The 25,936-nt window shown below is 36.3% G+C and overlaps 1 protein-coding gene across 1 annotated transcript in view; it reads right to left on the reverse strand.

Moving 5' to 3' along the window:
* LOC105623383 overlaps positions 1 to 25,936 on the reverse strand; it is a 105,092-nt gene that overhangs the window by 23,636 nt on the left and 55,520 nt on the right. Inside the window, exons 46-86 of the mRNA XM_012204777.1 lie at positions 25,494 to 25,799; positions 24,848 to 25,156; positions 24,454 to 24,768; positions 24,055 to 24,363; positions 23,531 to 23,857; positions 22,444 to 23,415; positions 22,002 to 22,328; positions 21,438 to 21,737; positions 19,551 to 19,898; positions 19,128 to 19,436; positions 18,690 to 18,999; positions 18,146 to 18,474; positions 17,317 to 17,946; positions 16,846 to 17,160; positions 16,112 to 16,423; positions 15,526 to 15,831; positions 14,884 to 15,191; positions 14,603 to 14,609; positions 13,168 to 13,491; positions 12,274 to 12,582; positions 11,602 to 11,919; positions 10,798 to 11,100; positions 10,281 to 10,583; positions 8,741 to 9,058; positions 8,184 to 8,526; positions 7,622 to 7,911; positions 6,644 to 6,985; positions 6,253 to 6,552; positions 5,826 to 6,119; positions 5,347 to 5,700; positions 4,800 to 5,126; positions 4,406 to 4,720; positions 3,767 to 4,096; positions 3,368 to 3,676; positions 2,978 to 3,283; positions 2,568 to 2,882; positions 2,149 to 2,472; positions 1,354 to 1,665; positions 892 to 1,239; positions 504 to 809; positions 68 to 376 (exon numbers count right to left, since the gene is read on the reverse strand). Coding sequence (XP_012060167.1) covers positions 68 to 376; positions 504 to 809; positions 892 to 1,239; positions 1,354 to 1,665; positions 2,149 to 2,472; positions 2,568 to 2,882; positions 2,978 to 3,283; positions 3,368 to 3,676; positions 3,767 to 4,096; positions 4,406 to 4,720; positions 4,800 to 5,126; positions 5,347 to 5,700; positions 5,826 to 6,119; positions 6,253 to 6,552; positions 6,644 to 6,985; positions 7,622 to 7,911; positions 8,184 to 8,526; positions 8,741 to 9,058; positions 10,281 to 10,583; positions 10,798 to 11,100; positions 11,602 to 11,919; positions 12,274 to 12,582; positions 13,168 to 13,491; positions 14,603 to 14,609; positions 14,884 to 15,191; positions 15,526 to 15,831; positions 16,112 to 16,423; positions 16,846 to 17,160; positions 17,317 to 17,946; positions 18,146 to 18,474; positions 18,690 to 18,999; positions 19,128 to 19,436; positions 19,551 to 19,898; positions 21,438 to 21,737; positions 22,002 to 22,328; positions 22,444 to 23,415; positions 23,531 to 23,857; positions 24,055 to 24,363; positions 24,454 to 24,768; positions 24,848 to 25,156; positions 25,494 to 25,799 — 13,638 coding nt within the window. The remainder of the gene's footprint in view (positions 1 to 67; positions 377 to 503; positions 810 to 891; positions 1,240 to 1,353; positions 1,666 to 2,148; positions 2,473 to 2,567; positions 2,883 to 2,977; positions 3,284 to 3,367; positions 3,677 to 3,766; positions 4,097 to 4,405; positions 4,721 to 4,799; positions 5,127 to 5,346; positions 5,701 to 5,825; positions 6,120 to 6,252; positions 6,553 to 6,643; positions 6,986 to 7,621; positions 7,912 to 8,183; positions 8,527 to 8,740; positions 9,059 to 10,280; positions 10,584 to 10,797; positions 11,101 to 11,601; positions 11,920 to 12,273; positions 12,583 to 13,167; positions 13,492 to 14,602; positions 14,610 to 14,883; positions 15,192 to 15,525; positions 15,832 to 16,111; positions 16,424 to 16,845; positions 17,161 to 17,316; positions 17,947 to 18,145; positions 18,475 to 18,689; positions 19,000 to 19,127; positions 19,437 to 19,550; positions 19,899 to 21,437; positions 21,738 to 22,001; positions 22,329 to 22,443; positions 23,416 to 23,530; positions 23,858 to 24,054; positions 24,364 to 24,453; positions 24,769 to 24,847; positions 25,157 to 25,493; positions 25,800 to 25,936) is intronic.

Here is a 25,936-nt window from a genome sequence, read left to right on the forward strand (position 1 = left end):
AAAGAACAAGGATTTTCTCGAAACTTCCACATTAATCATAAACATAGACATAACAAGCAGTACTTACGTGGTGATAAATAGCATCTAACAAAAGGATCACCCGTTTGAGAAGGTGGACAAATGCAAATCGGATTATGATTCACTACTTGACAAGACGCGCCTAATCCACAACTTCCAAGACAAGGATTCGTACATTTCTGATTGCTACAAGCTTCATTCTGGGGGCAATCCGTGCTGACTATGCATTCGGGCCTGCAGGTCGGAGGACTACCTAAATATCCTCTTATACAGGAGCAGACCGCCTGATTATTTATAACACGGCATTCACTATTCGGTCCGCAGGGTGAAGGGGTGCATGGATTAGCGAGTGGTATGTCTAGTATACAAAAATAATAGATATTTAATCTCCAGGAATAATTTACAAAAAAATGTTACTTCACATAATTTTATAGTATCGAAAATAAAGGTGATCCTATCGTAAATATTGGAAAGCTTATATATACCTTGTAGAGGTGTACATTGGCTAAATGCATTGCCAGTCATATTTCCAGGGCAACTGCACATGGGAATGTGACCAATCACGGTGCATAATGCGTTAACAGCGCAAGCTCCAGGGCATGGATCCAGGCATTTGTTACGTATACATGCTCTATCACGGGGACAATCCGCGTTTAGGACGCATTCCGGTCGACAACCTACATTCGGATCTCCTCGGAATTCCGGTAGACAAGTACAGATACCGTCAAAACATTGCGCGTTAGGACCACAGGGTGACGGAACGCAGGCATCTTCGACCGGGGATGGAGTCGCTGTAAAATATAATCGATATAGGGATTAACGAACTCGGATCACGCTATGATTCATATTAAAATTTCAAGTTAGATGGATTACTGGATGGCTCGTATCGCTTACTTATTGCTGGCAATATCTCGCAAAGAACAAATGTATTTCCAGTGTATCCCTCGGGACATCTGCACGTGGGAATATGGTTAATAACCGAACACAGAGCATTGGTGCCACACGATCCGGGACATGGATCCACACATTTCATATTGATACAGGCCTTATCACTCGGACATTCTGAGTGTATGGTACATTCAGGTCTGCAATTAGGTGGTTGACCAATATAATTTTCCAAGCAGGTACACGCGGGAGAATCACCAATATTTCTGCATTGGGAGAAGCTACCACACGGAGATGGCACACAAGGGTCTTTCTGTACTAGTGGTGGTGTTATGACTGGAAGACATTTGGAGTTATGGTTGGTGACGATTAGCAATTGTGACATACAGCAGTATATGTTGAGATTATATTAATATCTATATCTAATCTTCATGAATTTGATGGTCTTACGTGGAATTAAAGAGCATATGGTGAATGGATCTCCGCTGTAACCAGACATACAACTGCAGATGGGGCTATGATTAACGACCACACAATTAGTATTGAGTCCGCATGGGCTTGGGCAGGGGTTCACGCATTTGTAGTCCTTGCACACTAATTGTGGGGAACATTCTGAGCTAGCAACACATTCAGGTCTACATGCAGGTGGAGTTCCAACGTATGACGGAAGGCATGAACAGACAGCCTGTCCGGATACTTCTTTGCATTTGCTGTTGGGTCCACAGGGTGATGGGGCGCAAACGTTCTCATCGGAGATTATTTCTGGGAAAATTTAATATATTAGTAAAATTATGTAAATAAATATAAAAACATCCATAAAATTTATTTCTAAATATAATTAATTTTTAATTGCGTTTTAAAACTGTACATAAAAATATAAAAAATATAAATAATATAAAAAAATTTATTAATTTATATATATTTAATTTTTTCTTTGAAAAATTTAAAAATTTCAAACAATATTAATTAAAACAGTTTAAAAAAGGTTTCAAATCTTTTGCTTCAAATGTTCTTTTTAATAAAGTTAAAAATTTTTTAAAAACACAAAAAGATGTTAATACATATAGAATATCTCATTTAAATTTCAATTATGTAATAAAACTCACATAAAAACAAAAAAAATCAATATATACAATATTTTTTGGATTCGACATTTTGTACGATTTTTCTATCATAAAAAATTATCGCAAAATAAAATTAGAAATTAGAAAAATTAGAAATTATTATTTAATTAAAAACACTTACTGTCTATAAAACAAGAAATAAAAGAATCTCCGGTATATCCAGGAAGACATGTGCATATCGGTTGATGATTAACGACCGAGCACTCGGCGTTTCGACCGCACATACCGGCACAAGGATTGGTGCACTTGTTTCTTACGCACATCAAATTGGATGCACAATCAGGATTAATAATGCATTCGGGTCGACACGCTAAGTACGGATTACCAACATAGCTAGAGATACATTGACATATTGCGACACTATCTCGCTCTTTACATATCGCATTCGCACCACATTCAAAGTTTACGCAAGGCGACGATATTGGTTCCAGTTCTATTGGGCGTGCTAAAACAACATAAAGGACAAATAGATTAAACAACGTTGCGCAAAAGTAAGATCAGTTAATTTTGAAGTTTTAGAGAAAACGTTTTATCCCTTACGTATCGCAGAGCAACGCGTGTACGGATCACCGGTGAGACCGTAAGTACAGACACAATGAGGCACGTGTTGTATCACATGACATTCCGCATTTTCCCCGCATAAACCTGGGCAGGGATCCCTGCATTTTTGTCGCACACAACTTTGATGGCTGGGGCACTCATGATTTGAAATACATTCAGGTCGACAATACGGGGGAGAGCCTCTGTATTCAGGTAGACACGAGCAGGATGGCAAATCGTTAACGACCTGGCACTGAGCGTACGGACCACAGGGCGAAGGTTGACAAGGGTTTATTACTACAGGTGCTATTGGTTCTAAATAAAATAATAATCATGTTTCAATCTTAATTTGGTAGCCGAAGCTTACGGATCTTAAAGCTTATATCAGCTTTGAATCAAGATTTTCTTACTCATAATATCGCATCTGATAAATGGATCGCCTGTGTAGCGCTCGGGACACGAGCAAACAGGGTTGTGATTGACAACTACGCATTTTGCTTGGATGCCGCATGTACCAGGGCAAGGATTTTTGCATTTTTGATTAGCGCAAGCTTCATTCGGCCGACAGTCAGAACTAAGGGTACATTCGGGTCGGCAGAGAGGCGGTGCACCGAGAAACTCTGGTGCACAAGTACACACAGCTTGTTCATTTAATTCTCTACATATGCTGTTTGGACCACAAGGATTCGGGCTGCATGGTCTTGTCACGGAAGGGACTAAATATAATAGAGTAGATTAATTAGATAGACTAATTAGCATTTCGAATACGTGAATCAGATTTCTCGTTTCTGATATCATACCTCTTATTACATCACAAGAAATGAATGCATTTCCAGAAGTACCAGGAGGACAACTGCACATCGGTGTGTGATTTATCACATTGCACAAACTGTTTTGTCCACACGTACCTGGACAAGGATCGACACATTTGTTTCGTATGCATGCCTTGTCGGTTGAGCAATCTGTACTAAGTACGCATTCTGGTCGACAGCCAACATATGGATCACCAAAGTATTCAGGTAAACAAATACAAATGCCATTGTTGCATTGAGCGTTTGGTCCACAAGGTGATTTATTGCATGGATCAGTTGGCTGTATTGGCTCGTTGTCTATATATTATTACAATTATCAAATGAAATGATAAATACACTGGAAAATATATAATTGTAAAAATGAAGAAAATTTTTATATAAACTTACAGATCGGTATAGGCTGACAACCAATAAATGGATCACCAGTATAACTTTCTATACATCTGCAGATTGGAATGTGGTTATGAACAGTACAATCGGCATTCAGACCACAAGAACCTGGACAGGGATCTTGGCATTTCTCACGAATACAAGCTTGATTGCTCGGACAATCGGCAGGAATAACGCATTCGGGACGACAATTTGGTGGTGTACCAATGTAATTAATCATACAAGAACAGGATGGATAACCGTTGATGTTGCGACATTGCGAATTAGATCCGCATGGTGAGGGTATGCAAGGGTCTGAGGGCAGACTTGGTAAGTAACTCGGAGTAGCTAAAATTTATAATAAAATCTCTGAATCTCAATAAAACATTATAAAAAATGTTTTAAAATAAAATTTAATTATATAACTATTTTTTAATTAAAAATATAAAATATTCTGTGTAATTAAAAAAAAATTTTTTACATTTCTAAAAATATAACTTCACTATTTCATGTAACAAAAATTTTAAATAAAAACAAAGGAAGATTTTAATGCAAATACAATTATTTCTAAAAAAAATAACAAACTATTAACATTTTTTAAATATAAAAAATTAGTAGAGTAAAAGTTACAATGTATATAAGATTTGTTCCGCTTACGTGGTACAAATAGGCAGCGTATGAATGGATCACCGCTGAATCCGGGTTTGCATATGCATATTGGACTATGATTTACGACTCTACACGTTGTACCTTGACCGCAAGAGTTGGGACAAGGATCAACACACTTATTATTTTCGCAAGCTCGATTTGTCGCACAATCTGTACTAACTGTACATTCGGGTTTACAACCGGGTGGTGCGCCGATATAAGTCGGTAAACAAGAGCAAACAGCTTGGCCATTGCTTTCTCTACATTGACTATAAGGTCCGCAAGGGGACGGTTGACAGGGATTAATGTTATCTGCTATAATCGCTGCAAGAAAGTCAGGTATTTAAAATCACATAATTGTCTATAAAATACATGCGCAAGAAATTTTTAAACGAGTTCTTACGGGCTTCAACAATAAGGTTGCAGAATATGAATGGATTTCCCGTGTACTGCTCGAAGCAAGTACAAGTTGGTGCATGATTAATCACGTAGCATTGCGCGTTTTGACCGCATGTTCCTGGACATGGATCTTTACATTTTAAACCAATACATGCTTGATTGGACGGACAGTCGGAATTGAGTGTACACTCAGGTCTGCACCCTTCATAAGGATTGCCAATATAATCGGTCGAGCATGAGCAAGAACCAGCATTTTGCTGAACTCTGCATACTGCATTTGCACCACATGGAGATGGGGTGCATGGCGTGGATATACTAGGCTGTATATCGACTAAAATAAGAATAAAAAAGTAATTTGATTATCCATTCTTAAACGAAAATGTATTTGATAAATTGTAAGTTCATAATAATAATCTAATATTAATTTCATTATTAATTCTTTCATATATAAAAAATTTAGATGTAGATTAATAGAAATCGAATAAGTTGAAATAAATCTGACTTCTAAACTATTTGAATATTTGAATTATTCTTTTAAAAAATTCTCTTACATTGTTGGGGAGAACATTGCGTAAACGGATCGCCAGTGTAACCGGGGGTGCATGCGCACATCGGTGTGTGACTAACAACATTGCAAACGGCATTGATGCCGCATGCATTGATGCACGGATCGCGACATTTTTGATTAATGCAAGCCATTTTGTTCGAGCATTCGCTATTACTGTTACACTCAGACCGACAGTTCGGGGGTGATCCAATAAATTCTTGCAAGCATGAGCAAGAGGCTTGATCATTAATCACTTGGCATTGTGCATTTGGTCCACACGGTGATGGTTGACAAGGATTAAGCACAGGTAATGGATCCTCAGCTTTAAAAGTAATACCGATTAATATTAACTGAGACACTATTGAAATTTAATTATGCTATGCGCATGTTCGAAGTAATAAAATAAAATAAATCGCGGAAATTAGTTTGTGAAACGTTATTTTAGAAAGAATAAGAAAAAAATTTTCTTACGAAGGGGGAAACAATTAATAAATGGATCTCCGGTCATCCCAGAACGGCAGACGCAAACAGGATTGTGATTAATAACGTTGCAGATTGTGTTGCGACCGCAACTTCCCGGACAAGGGTCCTGACATTTTTGATTAGTGCATGCTTCATTCTTCGGGCAATCTGAACTAATTACACATTCGGGCCTACAAGTCGGAGGCGCGCCGATAAAGCCACTTATACAACTACATACAGCCTGCATATTATTTTCTCGGCATTGACTATTCGGACCACACGGAGATGGATTACATGGGTTGCTAATGGGTGGCGCTATAAGAAGAAAAAATTTTAATTATAGAATAAAGATCTGATATACTAAGAATACGGATGTTATTGGGTATTAAACAAAATCCTTTAATATTTTGATATATCAGTTGTTACGATTAGGATTTCTAAAGAATACCTGGCACGGGAGAACATAGGACGAAAGCATTTCCATCCATTCCCGAAGGACAAGTACACATAGGAACATGATTGTACACATCGCACATAGCATTTTGGCCGCAAACACCTGGACAAGGATCCACGCATTTATTTCGCACGCACGCTCGCGTATTCAGACAATCGTTATTCAATACACATTCTGGTCGACAACCGCTATAAGGATCCCCAAAATATTCTGCTATACAAACGCAAATTCCTCCGTTACACTGCGTATTGGGTCCGCAAGGCGAAGGTGTGCATGGATCCGGTTTAGAAGGGGCAACAATAACTGTAATAAGTCAATTCCGCGTAAGAAGAAGATCAAGTATGTTACAATAAGAACAACAAAAAAATTATTATTATATATTTCTGATGGGGAATCTTACGTGGTTTTACGGAACATTCAATAAAAGGATCGCCAGTGTAATCAGGCAAACACGAACAAATTGGTACATGATTTATGACACTACATTCGGCCATGATGCCGCATGAGCCTGGACAGGGATCTTTACATCTTTGTTGCATGCAAGCCATATTAGCTGAGCACTCTGCATTAATTGTGCATTCTGGTTTACAATTCGGTGGACTGCCTCTATACGTTGGTAAACAAGAACATGATGGCACTCCTCCTATATCGCGACATTCGGAAAACATGCCACAAGGTGATGGTATGCACGGATCTCTCGTAACATCACTTACAACAGGCGGACTCACTGCAACGAATTATGAACAGTTTAAGAGCTATACAACTGTTATAAAATCTAATTGATTACATATCACATTTCCATTTCTACACAACTTTTAAATTAATCAACAGTGAAAGACTTATTATTTCTCACTTTGCCAGAAATTAGACTTTCTAAATGTTATCAACGTAAATATTATTTATCGATTCAAAGAAAATTAAGACAGAGTTATACGTGATCTCGGAATAATTTTTAGTATAATTTTGGAAATAAATATTTGATCGAGATCTGAATATATTTATTTATTCGGGTGTATATGTATATAAGATATCTCATTTTAACTTTCACATCGAAATATTAAAAAAAATATAAGATACGAAAAAATGTTTCAGACAAATATTGTATGACCCGATATGGTACAAATAATAATAAAATCAAATTTTTAAAAGATATTTATATATCATACTTATATAATATGAAGAGTATGACTATTTTTCTAAATAAAGTTGTATGATTTCATTTACATAATATGATTCCTCTAGTTATTCTAGTTATTCATATAAAAGGTCATTATTTTTTCGAGATATTTTAATGTTGAAGTTAAAATAGAACACTATGTATAGGTCACCCAAAATTAATATTAGACAAAATTGAAAATCGTACCAGGTATCTGGAAGCAAACAGTAAATGGATCACCGGTAAAACCGTTCTTGCAAGAACAAATCGGATTATGTTTGATGACTCTGCAATTCGAATTTCTGCCGCAAGAGCCAGGACAGGGATCTTGGCACTTTTGATTCAAACAAGCAAGATTGAGGGAACAATCCGAACTTGTCACACATTCAGGGCGACATGCAGGTGGATTACCGATGAAAATCGGTAGGCAAGAACAAACTGCTTGATTGTTATTAACACGACACTGGCTGTTGGGTCCACAAGGCGATGGATTGCAAACATCTCTTGGAGTATCGACTAAAATGATAGATGTATCTTTCAAATTTTTAAGACATTAATGAAGGAAAGATTATTTTAAGTATTCATTTACAAAAATATTAAGATATAATTATATATTCTTAAATTAACACGCGTTAAAAAAAATTATTTAAAAACAAAATAAGATAATATCATAATATTGTGACTCTTGTCAAATGTATAAAATAAAAAATTTTAAATAAAACAAGAAAAATGTACAAAATCTCAATAAGCTAGATATGAAGATTTCTCAGTATTCAAGAAAATATTCGTACCGACATCGCGTATTACAGTGCAGTATTGGAAGGGATTGCCACTATAACCGGAAATACATGTGCAAGATGGTCGATGGTTGATAACTTGACATTCAGCAAATTGTCCACAGACACCAGGACATGGATCTCTGCACTTTGATTGTACGCAAGCAAGAATAGATATGCAATCTGTATCAACCACGCATTCTGGTCGACATCCTTCGTAAGGATTGCCGATATAATCTGGTAAGCAAGAACAGGATCCAACACCAAACTGTTCTTTGCAGATGGCATTAAAGCCACAGGGTGACGGTTTACAAGGTGATAGTGGGAGTGGTGTGGCTGAAAATAGAATATAAAATAGGAAATGTTCCAAGTAACTAATTTTTAACAGTAATTTTTTAAGAAAAATTGGAAAGTTTATGTCTAGATCCTAGAAGATGGTCAATAGAGTTCTATAATTTATATAAAAATAAAAAATTAAATCTGCTCGAATCTAAGTATAATTTAATTTTGTATGTAAATTTAATTCTGTATGTATAAGATCGATGCTTACGTGGTTTCATGGTACACTGTGTAAATGGATCGCCGGTGAAGTCGCTAGGACAAACACACATGGGTGTATGACTCACTACACGACATTCGGCGTTAGCTCCGCAGGAGCCTTCGCAAGGATTCCTACATTTCTGATTCATACACGCTAAATGAGCAGGACATTCACTATTGCTAATGCATTCGGGTTTACAATATGGTGGCAAACCCAAGAATCCAGCTAGACATGAACATGAGGGAGCATCGCCTACAACCCGACACTCGGCATTTGCTCCACAAGGAGATGGCACACAGGGATTTGTTTGCAACACGGGTTTGGGTGCTAATGAAAAGAAAAATATCGAATGTAAAAATTTAAGACTAAATATTCAAAATAAGTGTACAACCAAAACTTTATGTTATGATTATTTTGATCAATATGTTTAAATTACTCGAGATGTTAAATAAAATAAAACTTATTATTAGTATTTCTAATGAAAATCCTTTTAAATTCTTATGAAATGTGTGTTTATTATAGAGAAGAGTTTTGAATGTATGTATTTTGATGCGCGCGCGCCAAATGCATACCATTTAAGTTATTTCTTATTATTTTTTCATTTAGTATTGATTGTACGTAAATAAACATTGAAAATTGTAACTTGATGTTTCAGACATCTATTATTACATATTAAACTTTTCTCCAATAACAAATTTATTATAAGTCTTTTTATACTATATTACAAAAGATGCGATTTAGATCAATTTAATCGTTTAAATCGTATCTATAGGTCTTTTAAACCGTATCTGCTTTAAAAAAATATCGAATTTATAAATAAAAATAATTAAGAATAATAAGATATTAAAAGAATAAGATTAAAAAGAATCATTAACTAATATTCAATTTTAATAATCAATTTTATCAAAAAAAAAATCAAGGGATTTTTATAATTAAATTTATTGAAAATTATTTAATAATTATTAAATAATGATAATGAAGCAAGAAACCAAGAAATAAAACTGGGGTTTATTTTTACAATTATATTCATATCAATTATTAGCTTTATTATTATCAATTATCAATCTTATCTTGTGGTAATATTTTAAAAACTTGAGAAATTTCATAAATATCGATTTAGTTGTCATAATGACAGTATATCGGTAAATTTCAGCTCGCTGTCTTACTCTCTTACTCTCTTATGCTCTTATTCTTTTATTCTTTTATTTATTTAATAGATAAATTATCACGTATGGAACAACTGACTAAATATTATATCGAGTAATAATATAAAATAATAAGACATGATTTTACGCGACCGGTATTGGATAACTCTTCTCTACTTATTTGTTATAATAACAAATATTGTGAAAAGTAATAAAATTATCTTGAATTTTGCTTTTTACTGCCAATTTTTAACGTATTTGAAATTTAAAAAAGTAGAATATTTTTTTTTATATCTCTACATATTACATCTAAATATTAAACAAGCGGAATTAAGCAATAAACATTAAAACAGATATTAATGTTAATTGCTTAATGACTCTTTGCAATTGATATTTGTTCTTACGTCGTGGAATACACCGAACGAATGGATCTCCAGTGAGTTCTCCGCAGCTACATATGGGATTATGATTGATTACTTGACATGTAGCTTGAATTCCGCATGCACCGAGACAAGGATTTATGCATTTTTGATTGCTACACGCTTCTGTCAGAATGCATTCAGAACTGACAGTACATTCCGGTCTGCATGCTGGCGGAACACCAAGAAAGCCTGCCACACATGAGCACACAGGTTGCCCGTTGTTTTCTCGACAAACACTGTTGGGTCCACAGGGCGAGGGTGAGCAGGAATCTCTTTTTGGGATATCTAACATTCGATATAATAGCAATCTTACACTTTGTTCCCAAAAAAGTAGTATCATACATCAATACAAGTAATATCAATAATGATAACAGTAGAAAATAAAAACTTTGTTCAAACTTTAAAGAACTTTTTTTAAAGTTGATTCTACGATTATCATTACCAATAATCATTCATAAAAATTATAAATCGATCACATTGATGATTATTATTATTATACCTTCGACTATGGAACATTGAACAAAGGCATTGCCGGCCATTCCGGTCGGACAGGTGCACATAGGTACATGATTGTATACGGAACACAATGCATTTCGACCGCACGTGCCCGGGCAGGGATCGATGCATTTATTGCGCATACACGCACGATCGTGGGCGCAATCAGTATTCATGACACATTCGGGACGGCAACCCACGTAAGGATCACCTTGATATTCAGGCAGACATATGCAGATGCCATTGTTGCATCGTGCATTCGGTCCACAAGGGTTCAAATTACAAGGGTCGATAACTGCAGGTGCTGCTGTAAAAGAATATGGGTAAGGAACTAAACATTATAATAGAATTCGAAATAAAACTTCACGAAATGTAACACATAAGTTTCTTTCACGCAATATTATATTCGTGCCTAATGCATCGGATATTTCTTTCAATTTATGTCAATCTAATCGATGCTGCAATGATAATTGTAACGAAACAATGTAAAAAAAAGCTTTAAAAAAAGCATTAAACATTTATTTTTGTTTAAATTTCTATTTTTAAATGATAAATATAGCAAAATATTGATCAAACAAACATTAAAAAATCCACATAAAAAGTAAAAAAAGTAAAAATGTCTTTCTGAAAGTAAACATTTATGTTGTTTAAGCAAATTTAAATTCTCTTATTATTTGGCATTCGCTGAAACTAAAACTACTATCAAAATATATCTAAAAAGCGTCAAGAAATATTGTGCATCATATTTCGCGAAATTTTTTTTTTAAATAAATTTTTCATAGCTTTAGGACTTTGGGAAGTCTCTTACTTGTTGGTCTGAGATAACAATTAGTGAAAGGATCGCCAGTAAATCCTTCGGGACAAGTACACACAGGTATATGATTGTAGACTGTGCACAATGAAGTGATGCTGCAGGAGCCTAAACAAGGATCTCTGCATCTCTCATTGTTGCATGCAAGATTCATCGGGCATTCGGAATTTACGCGACATTCAGGGCGACAATTCGGTGGTGATCCTCTGTAGGTCGGGAGACAGGAGCATGATGGTGTATTACCAATATTCCTACACTCCGCATATATGCCACATGGAGATGATAAACAGGGATCTTTGGAGACTACAGGAAAATCTAGCGATTCTAAAAATCCAATAATAAAACAGCGTAATCATAACAAATTCGCCGTTTGTTCCAGAGTCTATTTTAGCAATAAATCAACTGCGTTTATGAGAGTGTTATAAAAAAATAATGAAATATTATTGCATATCATACGATATATCATACATCAAAATGATTGATATTATGATAATATGACAAAGTGAATTGGGAACAACGATTGTAATGTTATTTCAAAATTTTAAATCATGATTGTGGATTATAAAAAACAAACCAATGACATGAATGAAAGAAGCTAATGATCATAAATGAATGAATGAAGCGAACGATCATGAAAAATTAAGTTAATGAGAGAGACCAAGTTCTTACGTGGGGCGGGGAAACATCTCGTAAAGGGATCTCCGGTATAACCGAGATTGCAGATGCAGATGGGGCTGTGACCGATTACTCTGCATTGTGTATTTATACCACATGGATCCGGGCAAGGTGATATACACTTCTGATTAATGCAAGCGAGATCTTGAGAGCATTGGCTGTTCATTACGCATTCAGCTCGACAGTTGGGAGAGCTGCCAATAAAATTCGGAAGGCAAGTGCAAACGGCAAGGCCATTTATATCTCGACATTTACTATTTGGTCCACAGGGAGATGGGCTGCACGAATTTGTTTCTGGCTGTACTGTGTGGAGAAAAATATTATTATGTACTATTTTCTATGAATTATTCTAGGCAATAATATATCGTCCTTTCATGTTCAAACTAATATTATTTTCCTCAATATAATAAACTTCGTTATATTGAGATCCATATTAAAAAATAAAATAAAGTACAACAAAAATTGGAATTTAAATTATCTCTGTACATGTGCGATCAAACAGATTGCTTTAGTTACTTTTTAAATTGAAAATATGTCTTGTGTCTATAAAATCATAATAAATATATGATTAAATTTATTTTAAATAGCAAAATAAAAATATAAAATCTGAGATAAATAATTTTTTTTATTTAGATTATATATTTTAAATAAATAATAATAAATAATTAAATTTTCTCTCAATGAATCTAAAATGTAACTTTTAAATGAAATATGTTTCTATAATTCTACATTTTGTGTGTGTGTGTGTGTGTGTGTGTGTGTGTGTGTGTGTGTGTGTGTGTGTGTGTGTGTAAACATTCTGTGATATGTACGCAGTTGCATACACATTGGAAATCAAAATTTTTTAAATACAATAAATAAAATATTTAATATGGAAATAAATCTTACGGATTTCAACTATTGGGGAACAGAGCGTAAAAGGATTGCCGGTATAGCCGGGAATGCAAATACAAATCGGCAGATGATTAACCGATTGACATTGAGCATTCACTCCACATGTTCCTGGACAAGGGTCTCTGCATTTCAAGTTCACGCACGCCATTCTTGTTAAACAGTCAGAATTTTGCGTGCACTCGGGTCTGCATTCTTGGTAAGGGTCACCTAGATAGTCCGGCAGACAGGTGCACGAGCCAACGCCATTGTTCTCACGGCAGACGGCATTGATGCCACAAGGGGAAGGCTCACATGGTTTTCTAATGTCTAGGGGTGCATCTATTATAAAAAGAAATTTTATTTAAACTTAATTGAACACATGCAGCATTTTTCTCCAAAAGCTGATGGTAGGCTGAGGAATTCTTTGACTTTCAATGATTTTTTTCGCATTCGCATTTTCGCATTGCGAATTCCTAATAAGCAATAAGCCTCATATGGTAGTGCGACGTAATAGCTTTGCATGTTTAATGTTGGGTTATCATCAGTTGACGAATATATATATATAATAACTCGAAGAGTTTATCAGTTTTTAGTGGGCAATGTTTTCTAGCAATTGTTTCATCATAAGCGTGTTCGATTTTTTATCGAATTAATTAATCGAGTTAATTACAAAGTGCGAGACACGATTGGTAACATATTATTTCTTTAAGGACGGGACGACTATCTTATTTTGGGATCTATATTGTAGTGTGTTTCATTAGAATTTGTTAAAACTTTTGTAGGAGTTGCGCTCTTTGCAGTAACACTTTTTGCATTATTGATCTATTCGAGAATAATATGTGCAGCATGATTATTGGGTGGTCCACAGCATATGTCAAAGGTCAGAGTGCTCTTACATGTGAGTGGGTCTTTAACGGATTCGTTTTAACAGGTCAGTGCGTGCAAATAACATTTCAACAATTAATCGCAGGGATTAGAGATTCGCTTAGTTATTCAGTGTCAAATAAGGGTATGTGCAGCCAAGAGCCTATTGAGATAGGCCCCGTCACCAATTTTGTGACTATCTATCATTATTGTTTTTTCCTGCATTAGATTTCTGGGTCAGTACGCTCAGGCATGGGAAATGATTGCGTGCTACATTATTTTTTTGTTAATTGTAGGGATTCGGGACACGTATATATAATCTTATGTTATTGATTTTAATCAGGAATAAGTACAATTATGAGCCTAATATCTATAGGCCCCACCACCTAACATGTGCTTTATTATCACCTCCTGTTAGAGATTTCTTTGTGATTATGTGCTACTGTCGCACAAATATATTCTCACATTAACGTTATGTATGGTTAAGACACGACAAGTTTCAGTCTGACTTCTAAAACTATATAATATCACATATCTGACGATAACGGAATAGTGATGATTATCAAACAGTTTTTCAAACTTCAGCTGATCTTCTAAACAGTTGATCATACTATATAATAAATAATACTTAAGCAATCTCTTGAGAAATATTTCAACAAATGCAAAATTTTAAATCATTATAACTTTGAGCATCGATATTATTTGATAAGAAACAAAAACGCTTGAGCTACCATCTTGACTTATTATTATCATTAGTCATATTATAGAAGCACTTACCTGCCGCGCCTGCATGCAAATGGCGACATTTGCGGAAGGGATTGTAACAAGAAGAAATAAAACATAAGTTGTGTACTCACCCTCGGGTACTTGTTCACAGGCGCTGAATGGATTTCCGGTGTATCCGTTGATGCACGTACAAATCGCGTGGTGATTCACTACCGAGCACTGAGCGTTCGGACCGCACAAACCGACACACGGATCACGACACTTTTGTTGCATACAAGCTAACTGCGGCGGACACTCAGGATTAATTGTGCACTCCGGTCGACAATTGGGTGGCAAACCAACATAATTTTCGATACACGAGCACGCAGGATTATCACCCCTCACTTGACACTCTGCGTTAGGACCGCAAGGCGATGGTAGACACGGATTCATTAGTGCAGGTGGTGTTTCTATAAAGAAATATGTTTAAATGAAAAAATTTAATGCTAGAATAATTAAAATATAATTTGATTATCCAAAAGATATATATGTATAAAATTCAAAAACTAAATTATTTTTAAGCAACGAGAAAGCATAGATTTCTTTTAATAATTTACGCCATTAACAATTTATAAAGATAAAAAATTAATGGAAAATATATAAGATATCTCTATCTTAATAATTTCAGAGCCATACTAGCAATGTTTAGAAACTTTTAAGATATTTTTTATAATCATCAATTGCAATTGATCCAATTATAAAATAAATTTATTAATACTGTAATATCTAATCTAAATAACTTACTTGGTTGCGGATAACATATTGTGAAGGGATCGCCTGTGTAAGATTCAGAGCAGCTACATATTGGATTATGATTAACCACTTGACAGTTCGTATTCTGTCCACACGTGCCTGGACATGGATCTTGGCATTTATTATTTAGACACGCTTGTGTCAATGGACAGTCAGCGCTAATAACGCATTCTGGTTTGCAGGTGGGTGGACTGCTAATTAAACCAGGTTGACACGAACATACAGCATGATCATTCACAACTTTGCAGATGCTGTTTGGTCCACAAGGCGAAGGTATACAAGGCTGTTTAATGGTATCTGCAAATGCGAATAATAGTTATCAGAAACGACAATATAATATTTAATATACTATATCGTAAAACTTATACTTGAAAAAATAAATTATTTCCATTTAATATATATATATATAATTAAAATTAATAATAAATATAAAATTATATAAAAGTTATAATATTTATATATTAAATTATATAAAATCATTTTATTTTTATTTCATTATTAGTTGTACTTTTATTTTAACATTCATATATATGTATATTTACATGTATATTCTTATAAAATATAATTGTAAACTTACCATCTGGTATATGTGGTCGGCATAAAAGAAATGGATTTCCAGTGTAACCAGGTGGACAACTGCACATTGGAACGTGATTAACAACGTCACAACGTGCATCACGACCGCATGTGTCTGGGCAAGGATCCACGCAGTTTTGATTGATGCAAGTTTTGACACGAGGACAATCTGAATTCATTGTACATTCTGGCCGACAATACGAGTATGGATCTCCAAAGTAATTAGGCAAGCACCTGCATACACCTTCGTTACATTCTGCATTGGGTCCGCAAGGTGACGGACTGCACAAATCTTCGGGAATCTTTGGTTGTTCTGCAACATTAATTTTTCACATTTACATAAAGAAAATAATGTAAAAATAAAATTTTAAGAAAAGAAAACTTTTATTACTTTATGTTATTTCAATTTATCAATATGTATTTGTATCTTGCAATAAATTATCAAATACCAATAAATGATATTTGAAATTCTATTTATTTCTACGTTCGCTATATATCTATATACATATTATATGTATATTTATCTATTAGATTATGAATGCGATCAAGTTACCGCTACGAATGCTTCGAAGCATTTGATTAAGCAATCGAAAGAAAGAATTTTATTAACCGACCCTATATTATTTATTTATACTTACAAAGTTTTATTTAAAAAATCAATTTAAAAAAAATTTATCTGTTTTTTCAATCAAATATAAATACAAAGTCATTTGTAGAAATTCAAATAAGACGCACCTCTAATTACTGTGCACAATGTGAAAGGATCGCCGGAATATCCAAGTTGACACAAGCAAACTGGTATGTGATTCTGTACTCGACAATCAGCATTTTGACCGCAGGAACCAATGCAAGGATCGCGACATTTTTCAGAGATACAAGCTTGATCCGATGGACAATCTGTATTAACTACGCATTCTGCACGACAATTGGGCGGTATTCCTATGTAATTTTTCAAACAAGTGCATGCGGCTTGATTATTGACTACTTTGCACTCCGCATAGAGTCCACATGGGCTAGGGAAACAAGGATCCACCGGTGGTAGCGGCACAACTAAATGATTAAATATATACAGATATAGATAAATATAATAATAATAAAATAATATGTAACTTTTTAATGCTATCCTTACATACGTAAATAAATAAATAGAACACGTTAATTAAATATATCTATTGAACAGTTAATTAAATATATCTGGATAATTACCAGGTTCAGGGAAACATCTAGAGAAGGGATCGCCCGTTTTTCCTTGCGGACAACTGCAGAGTGGATTATGATTAATAACACGACAATTGGCTTCAATTCCACATGTGCCGGGGCACGGATCAGTACATTTGTATTTATAACATGCTCTATTTTGCGGACATTCTGAATTGACGACACATTCCGGTTTGCAATTTGGTGGTACACCAACGAAAGATTCTTGGCATGTGCACACGGCTTGATTGTTTACAGCGCGGCACAAGCTGTTTGGTCCGCAAGGTGAAGGAGAGCATGGATTTCTTACAGTAGGCTCAGTATCCACTTCCGGTTGTAAGGTGCAAGTCGTAAATGGATCTCCAATGTATCCAGGCTCACAAGTACACGTAGGAATGTGATTGATCACTGAACACTGTGCTCGAACGCCGCATACACCTGGGCAAGGATCCTTACATTTGTTGCGAACGCAAGCCTTATTCGTAGAGCAATCCGCACTGAGGACACACTCCGGTTGACATCCCTCGTAAGGATTTCCTTGATAATCATCGATACATATACAAGCGCCAGCATTGTCTCGTTGCTGACAGATCGCGTTAGCTCCGCACGGTGAAGGTTCACAAGGATTCATTGGTTCCTCTGCAGAAAAAAAATTGTTTAATATTTAATTGGTTCAAAATTGATTAGCTAAAAAAATGTAATGTTCTAATAAGATATAGGCAGTAGAAGTAAAAATAATCCCAGCAAAAAAATAAATGGTTTGATTTAAAAAAAATTAAATCTCGCTCTTGCTAAAATATGAATAAAAAATCAGTCAAAATAAGTCAAATAAACATACCTTCTAACACGCATTGCACGAATGGATTACCCGTGTAGCCGAGTTTACACGAACAAGTTACTGCGTGATTCACCACTTTGCACTCAGCGTTGTCCCCGCAGGATCCCGGACAAGGATCTTTACATTTCATGTTTATGCAGGATTTTTCCGGCGGACAATCAGGATTGATCAAACATTCTGGTCGACATGATGGCGGAGTGCCAATGTAAGTGGGCAGACACGAACATGACGGTTGTCCATTTGTGTTCTGACAAAGTGCGTTTGGTCCGCATGGCGAAGGATTGCAAGGATCGCCCCGGTCTTTAGGTTCCGGTGGTACTGAAATATTGATACAACATTTTATATTTATTTGATCAATTTAATTTGTTCAAAGCTGTTGCAAACATCTTCTGCATTTATTAAAATTTTCAAAATTAAGAAAATCGACTTTTGCTGTACAATTCTTAAATATTATTAAAATTATATTTCTATTGATATAAATTATTGATATAAATTATATTAATATCGTTTTATTTGCAAATGAATAATTTAATTTTTCTTACGTGGAATATCGTAACAACTTCTGAACGGATCTCCAGTTTGTCCGGGTAAACAACTGCATATTGGCGAGTGATTGATCACTTCGCATCTCGCATTCAGGCCACAGGAACCTAGACATGGATCTGTGCATTTTTTGTTTACGCAGGCTCGCATTGGCGGACATTCAGAACTAACGAGACACTCTGGTCTGCAGGATGGTGGAGAACCAAGATAGCCTTGAAGACAGGAGCACACAGCATGATCTTCGACATTACGACACTGACTGTTCGGTCCGCAGGGCGAAGGCGTGCACGGATCCTTTCGAGAATCTGGCACTGCAGAAAAATTAATTTTGTAATTAACACAAGCTGACTTTAAAAATTTGATGAAAAATTGGTGCTATATATATAGTTATAATAGCAATGAAATGAAATAAAAAAAAACAATAGTTTTCTTTGCATACCTCTAGGTTGAACACGGCAGCTAACAAATGGATCGCCAATATATCCAGATGGACAAGAGCAAACAGGAATGTGATTGACTATGTCGCATTGCGCGTTTTGGCCGCATATTCCGGGACAAGGATCCTTGCATTTGTTCTTCAGACAAGTTTTATCGCGAGCACATTCCGAATTAAGAATACATTCGGGCCGACAGGCCTCATAAGGATTACCGATGTACTCTGGTAAGCATCTGCAATCACCATTATCGCATATGGCGTTCGGACCACACGGGGACAGTGCACAAGGATCCGTGGATGGTGATTCTGTAACTACACAGATAAAAATGTTTATTTTAAAAATAAATTAAATCAAATTAATCTGATTTTCGTTTCGCAATTAATTTTTTGCAAAACATCGAAATATTTATTCATCATATATAATGCGTTGCTCTATGTTTTTACCTAGTGGAATAATGCTGCATTGCGTAAATGGATCTCCAGTGAAACCTTCCATACACGTGCAAACTGGCAGATGATTTAATACGTGACATTGAGCGTTTATTCCACACGAGCCTGGACAGGGATCCGCACATCTTTGATTGACACATGCGAGGTGGCTCTTACATTCGGTGCTTAAGATGCATTCCGGTCGGCACTGCGGCGGGACGCCAATGTAATTTGGCAGGCAAGAGCAAGCAGGATTACCAGATATTATTTGACATAAGGAATTTGGACCGCAAGGCGATGGAGTGCAAGATGGTGGCCGTTCAGTTATTGGGATTTCGGTAATAACTGAAAAATGATTAGCATATATTTTTATATCTAATAGAAATTTGCGTAAATATATCAATAACATTTCATTTTACAAATTAATAAATATATAAAATTAATAAATATGTAAAATATAATTTGGAAAAATGCAATATTAAAAATTGGGAGTACAAATTAGTTCGGTCCGTTCAAAAATGCATTTATTTCAAAACAAAATGAATGAACAGATCAATTAAAGTATTATCCATCGCTGCCTACTACTTTTTCCCATCTCTCAGGCAATTTTCGAATTCTCGAAAAAATGACTCATCTTTGGAGGCGATTCAATTTTGGAGCCAATTTTCTGTGAAAGAAGTGAACCGATGACTTGCTGCATCCTTCGGAACAACCAATAATCAGAAGGAGCAATGTCCGGAGAATACGGCGGGTGCGGTAAAACATCCCATTTGAGCATTTCCAAATATTTTTTTACGACTTTAGCGACATGAGGCCGAGCGTTGTCATGAAGAAGAATAAATTTATCATGTCTTTGCTCGTTCCGACCGTTTTTCTCGCAATGCATGGCTCAAACGAATCAATTGTAGCCGATACCGATCGCCCGTAATAGAATCCTCAGATTTTAGCAGCTCATAGTAAACAAGACTCTTTCGATTCCACCAGATACAGAGCATGATTCGAACTATGAATGTTCGGCCGTGGTGTTGATGTTGATGTTGAGATCGAGATGGCAACGATTAACTGAGCTTAGCGTAGTATTTTTTCTTCTTGGGGTTGTCGTAGAATATCCACTTCTCATCTCCAGTCACAATCCGATGCAAAAAATCTTTTCTCTGTTGTCTTTGAATCAGCTGTTCGCAAGTGAAAAATCGCCTTTCAACGTCTCTTGGTTTCAGTTCATAAGACATCCAATTTTCTTGTTTTTGAATCATTCCCATTCTCAATTGTACAGAAACGGCTTGTTGAGTTACCCTCAATGATTCTGCAAGCTCCTCTTGCGTTTGACTCTGATCTTCTTCGAGTAATGCCTCTAATTCTTTGTCCAAATTTTTTTGGCTGTCCAGAACCAGAAGCTTGTCTTCAACGCTGAAATCTGCATCCTTGAAAGGTCGAAACCATTCCCATTCCATGATTTATCAGTTGAAGCAGTGTCACCAAAAAACTTCGACAAGTATTCAATGGGCTTCAGCCGCACTTTTCTTCCAATTAAAGCAGAAAATCAAAATCTCCCGCAAATGCTGCTTGGTTAATACAAAATTCGACATTTCAAACACAATAAAAATCAAGGTTTTTGTATGAAACTCAAAGCGATAAACTGAATGTTATTAGACTGAATATTATTAAACTGAATATTACAGATGTTTAACCTCTCTGAAACCATCAAAATCAGCTGTCATTATGAACCATTCACAACAGCTGGAGCCATCTTTAAGGAAACGAACCGAACTAATTTGTATTCCCAATAAATGTAAAAAGCAATTTTATTAGCTTATTTTTTTAGAATATTCATGTTGATGTTAATATATAATAATGTAAAATGCTTACTATATGTAAAATCCTTACCATGTGGCGAGCAGAAAGTGAAAGGATCTCCTGTAAAACCGGCAGGGCAGGTGCAAATTGGATTGTGGTTTTTGGTAATACATTGTGCCTTCAATCCACAGATATTCGGGCAAGGATCTACACATTTTTTATTTATACATGCTAGATGTAGAGGACACTCAGCATTAACGATACATTCTGGTCTACACGATGGTGGAATACCCCTGTACTCTGGTAAACAAGTGCATACAGCTTGATCGTTGACAACTCGGCATTTACTATTAGGTCCACAAGGTGATGGAGAACATGGTTCCAATGTTTCTAGAAAAATAACATTGCATTTCTCATGAATTTTTATTTTTATACAAAAATGATTCTTAAAAAACAATTATTTAAAGTGCAGCTTTTCAATAATTATGATTATCACGATTTATTTGCATAATTAATTATAGTGTATCCATATATTGATTAAATATAATAAAATGTAATAATTATTAGCATTATTTTAACTTAGTTAATTAATAACTGTAATTAATACTTATTTTTCATTTTCAAATTTATAATTCCATTACTGAAAATACTTACTTATCATCTCCTCAATTTCGCAAGCGAAATATGGATCTCCAGTATATCCTGGTGGACACAGACAGACAGGAACGTGCGCTTGTACGTTACAAATAGATAACGTTCCACAAGTATTGGGACATGGATCTGTACATTTGAAACCAACACACGCCAACTGTGGTGCGCAATCATTGTTTGTTTCGCATTCCCTGTGACATCCCTTGATGATATCATACGGATCGCCTATTAGATCTGGTGGACATCCGCAGGCACCTGCTCCGTTTCTTTCACGACATTGCGCGTTGGGACCGCAAGGATTCGGCGAGCAAGGATTCGATACGGTCCTATCTGTCGCTATAAATATATAAAAACTTGTAATATTTAGATATAATTACTATGTCTTCTTAAATAACTCCCTTCTTCAACAACTTAATTCTATATAAATATCAGAATTTCTATTCACCTGGTGGAGATGCTAGGACGCAGCGCACAGTGGGATCGCCCTCATATCCTTCCGGACAAGTACAAATTGGAACATGATTTTGCACTGTGCATTTGGCAATCTCGCCGCAAGCGCCAGGGCAAGGATTCTTGCATCTTTGATTAATGCACGCTGCGGTATTAAAGCATTCCGAGTTGTCGGTGCACTCAGGTCTACAATTCGGTGGACGGCCGATGTAGTTTTGCAAGCAAGAACATGCTGGATGAGAGCCTATCACTCTGCACTGAGAGTTCGGACCGCATGGATTTGGTAGACAAGGATCTCCTTCTCCCTTCGGCGACGGTGATGTAGTGCTGATCCTAGTACAATGAACGAAGGGATCGCCGGAATACCCGCTGGCGCAGCTACAGATAGGATTGTGATTCACCGTAAGGCAATTCGTGTTCTGTCCGCAAGAACCTGGACACGGATCCGCACACTTGTTATTGATACATGCTCTGTTCTGTGAACATTCAGAACTGACAATGCAACCCGGTCGGCATGTAGGCGGAACTCCGGAGAATCCTGGTTGGCAGAGGCACACTGCATGTCCGTCGTGCGTTCGACAGTTGCTGTTGGGTCCACATGGTGATGGATCACAAGGATCAATTGGCACGGGCAACGGCGTCACGATGATTATGGTACAGCCGTTTACCGGATCACCGGTATATCCCGGTAGGCAAGAGCACATCGGTGCATGATTAACCACGCGGCAAGTGGCATCTTGGCCGCAAGTACCAGGACATGGATTGACACATTTGTTGTTCAGACAGGCCTTACTGCGGTCGCAGTCGGTGTTAGTCACGCATTCTGGTCTGCAAGCAATGTACGGATCGCCAAAGTATTGCGGTAGACATGTGCAAGATCCGACTTCGTTTCGCTCGTTGCACACTGCGTTGGCACCGCATGGCGATGGATTACACGGCGTGCGTGGTTGCTCTGTCGTAATAGGTGCTGGAATAAATTATATATAATTATATATAATTAATAACTATTAGGAAATAAATAGTAAATAAAAATAACTACATCAGTTTAACACTTTGTCAAGTCTTTATAAATAAATACATACCTTCTACGATTGGTGTACATTCCGTAAACGGATCACCCGTATAACCCTCGTTACAGATACAGACGGGATTGTGTTTTACGACATTGCAATACGTGTTTACGCCGCAAGATCCTGGACACGGGTCCACACACTGTTCGTTCTGGCACGCCAAATTTCCGGGACATCCTTCATTTATGACACACTCGGGACGGCAATTTGGTGCGCGGCCAACGTAATTCGGTAAACACGAGCATGCCGGGAAACCGTCAATCACTCGACACTGGGAATTCGGTCCACATGGTGAAGGGACGCAAGGATTGCCGCTTGGTTTCGGTAAAGGTGTTATTTCTGTTATGAATTGCGCATTAAGACTTAGATTTTTGTGTATATTAAATTCTTATATTAATTTATAATATAATCCAAGTAATTCAAGTAATTCAAATAATGAGAAAATATTAAAAATGTATATAAATTAATCAAATTTCTAGTATATTTGGAGATAAAAATTTTAAGACAATGATTCAAAAAACAATTTGGAAACTTGCCTTCCTTAACGCAACCGAAGAACGGATCTCCACTATAGCCAATCGCGCAGATGCAGACTGGATTATGATTGATCACTCGGCAGTCTGCATTCACACCGCATGTGCCTAGACATGGATCTTTACATCTTTGATTAATACACGCCGTGTTTGGGCTACAATCTGTACTGACTACGCATTCTGGCCGACATGACGGTGGACTACCGATGTAATTAGGTTGACAGGAGCACACTGCATGATTATCAATAACGCGGCAGTTGCTATATGGTCCACAGGGAGATGGTTGGCACGTATCGCCCGGTGTTGAAGGTTCTACAAAAAATAGATAATGTTATATACTATTTAAACTTCTTCTTATTTATAGCTATATATCAAAACCTAGGAAAAATTTTATTGACGTACTTATTGGTATGTGGCAAGACGTAAGAGGGTCTCCGGTATAACCAGAGAGACAACTACAAGATGGTTGATGATTATAAACTTGGCATTGCGCGTTAATTCCGCACGCTCCCACACATGGATCCTTGCATTTATTGTTAATACAAGCCTTCGTATGAGCACAATCTGAATTCTGAACACATTCCGGTCTGCAACCTTCGTAGGGATCACCAGTATAATCAGGTAAACAAGTGCAAGATCCCGCGCCGTTACGTTCTTTACATACAGCATTCGTACCGCACGGCGAAGGATCGCACGGTAATTGCACTGGGAAAACAACTATAGAGCAAAAATGTGTTTTTATCCGGAACATGCATAATATATCAATTTAAGATCGCTAAAATTGTTAAAATCTTACCTTTGGCGCAACCTGAAAAAGGATCTCCTTCATATCCTTCATAACAATGACAAATAGGTCGATGATTCAACACCGTACAATTCGTGTTAAATCCGCACGATCCAACGCATGGATCTAAACATTTCTTTTGAATACAAGCTAAGGAGCTAATGCAGTCCTGATCAATCACACACTCTGGTCTACAATTCGGTGGTGCTCCGAACATACCACTGATGCATGTGCATATCGGATGATCCTCTTGAACTCGACAATCAGCATTAGGCCCGCAAGGCGATGGCAAACAAGGATTCGTTGTTGGAGGTAAAGGTTCTGAAAAAAATAAAGTATAATGACAGATTAAGCAATATTAAAAAGCCTTTTCATATAACTCAACAATAAATACGTTATTTATTTAATTCATAAAAATTAAATTTTAGCGAGTGCCTTTGATTTTCTACATTTCTCATTACAACATGAATTACATCTTCTTAATCATTAGAGATGAGTTCTGCGTCATATGTTTTAAAATTGGAAAAATTAAATATTTTAACTATTGTATCTTACTTTCTATAATTAACAACACAAAAATGAGTTAAAAAGGCATATTCTTTAATAAAGATTCATTATTAAACTATTACAATACGCTAACAATACGCTAATGTATTACCTTCTTTGACGCATTGCGTGAATGGATCGCCAGCATATTGACGAGGACAACTACAAATTGGATTGTGATTGATAACTTGACAATCAGCGTTCAAACCACACAATCCTGGGCAAGGATCATTACACTTTTGATCAATGCAAGCTAAATGAGCCGGGCATTCCGTGCTGACGAGACACTCCGGACGGCAATGCGGTGGAGTGCCTTGGTAACCCGGACTACATGAACAAACTGCACGATCGTTCATTACACGGCAAATACTGTGTGGACCGCATGGCGATGGCATACACGGATTCTGATCTGGCACTACTACAAAAAATGAAATCGAATTAAACTTTTCATATTACATTAATATTGTTCTTAGTTAGTATAAATATATCATTCAATTTTTATCGTACATTTTAGATTCAAATAAGATATTCTATGAAAACGATAAATATAAAAGT

This window comes from Atta cephalotes (genome assembly GCF_000143395.1).
Source record: "Atta cephalotes unplaced genomic scaffold scaffold00056, whole genome shotgun sequence".
NCBI lineage: Eukaryota > Metazoa > Arthropoda > Insecta > Hymenoptera > Formicidae > Atta > Atta cephalotes.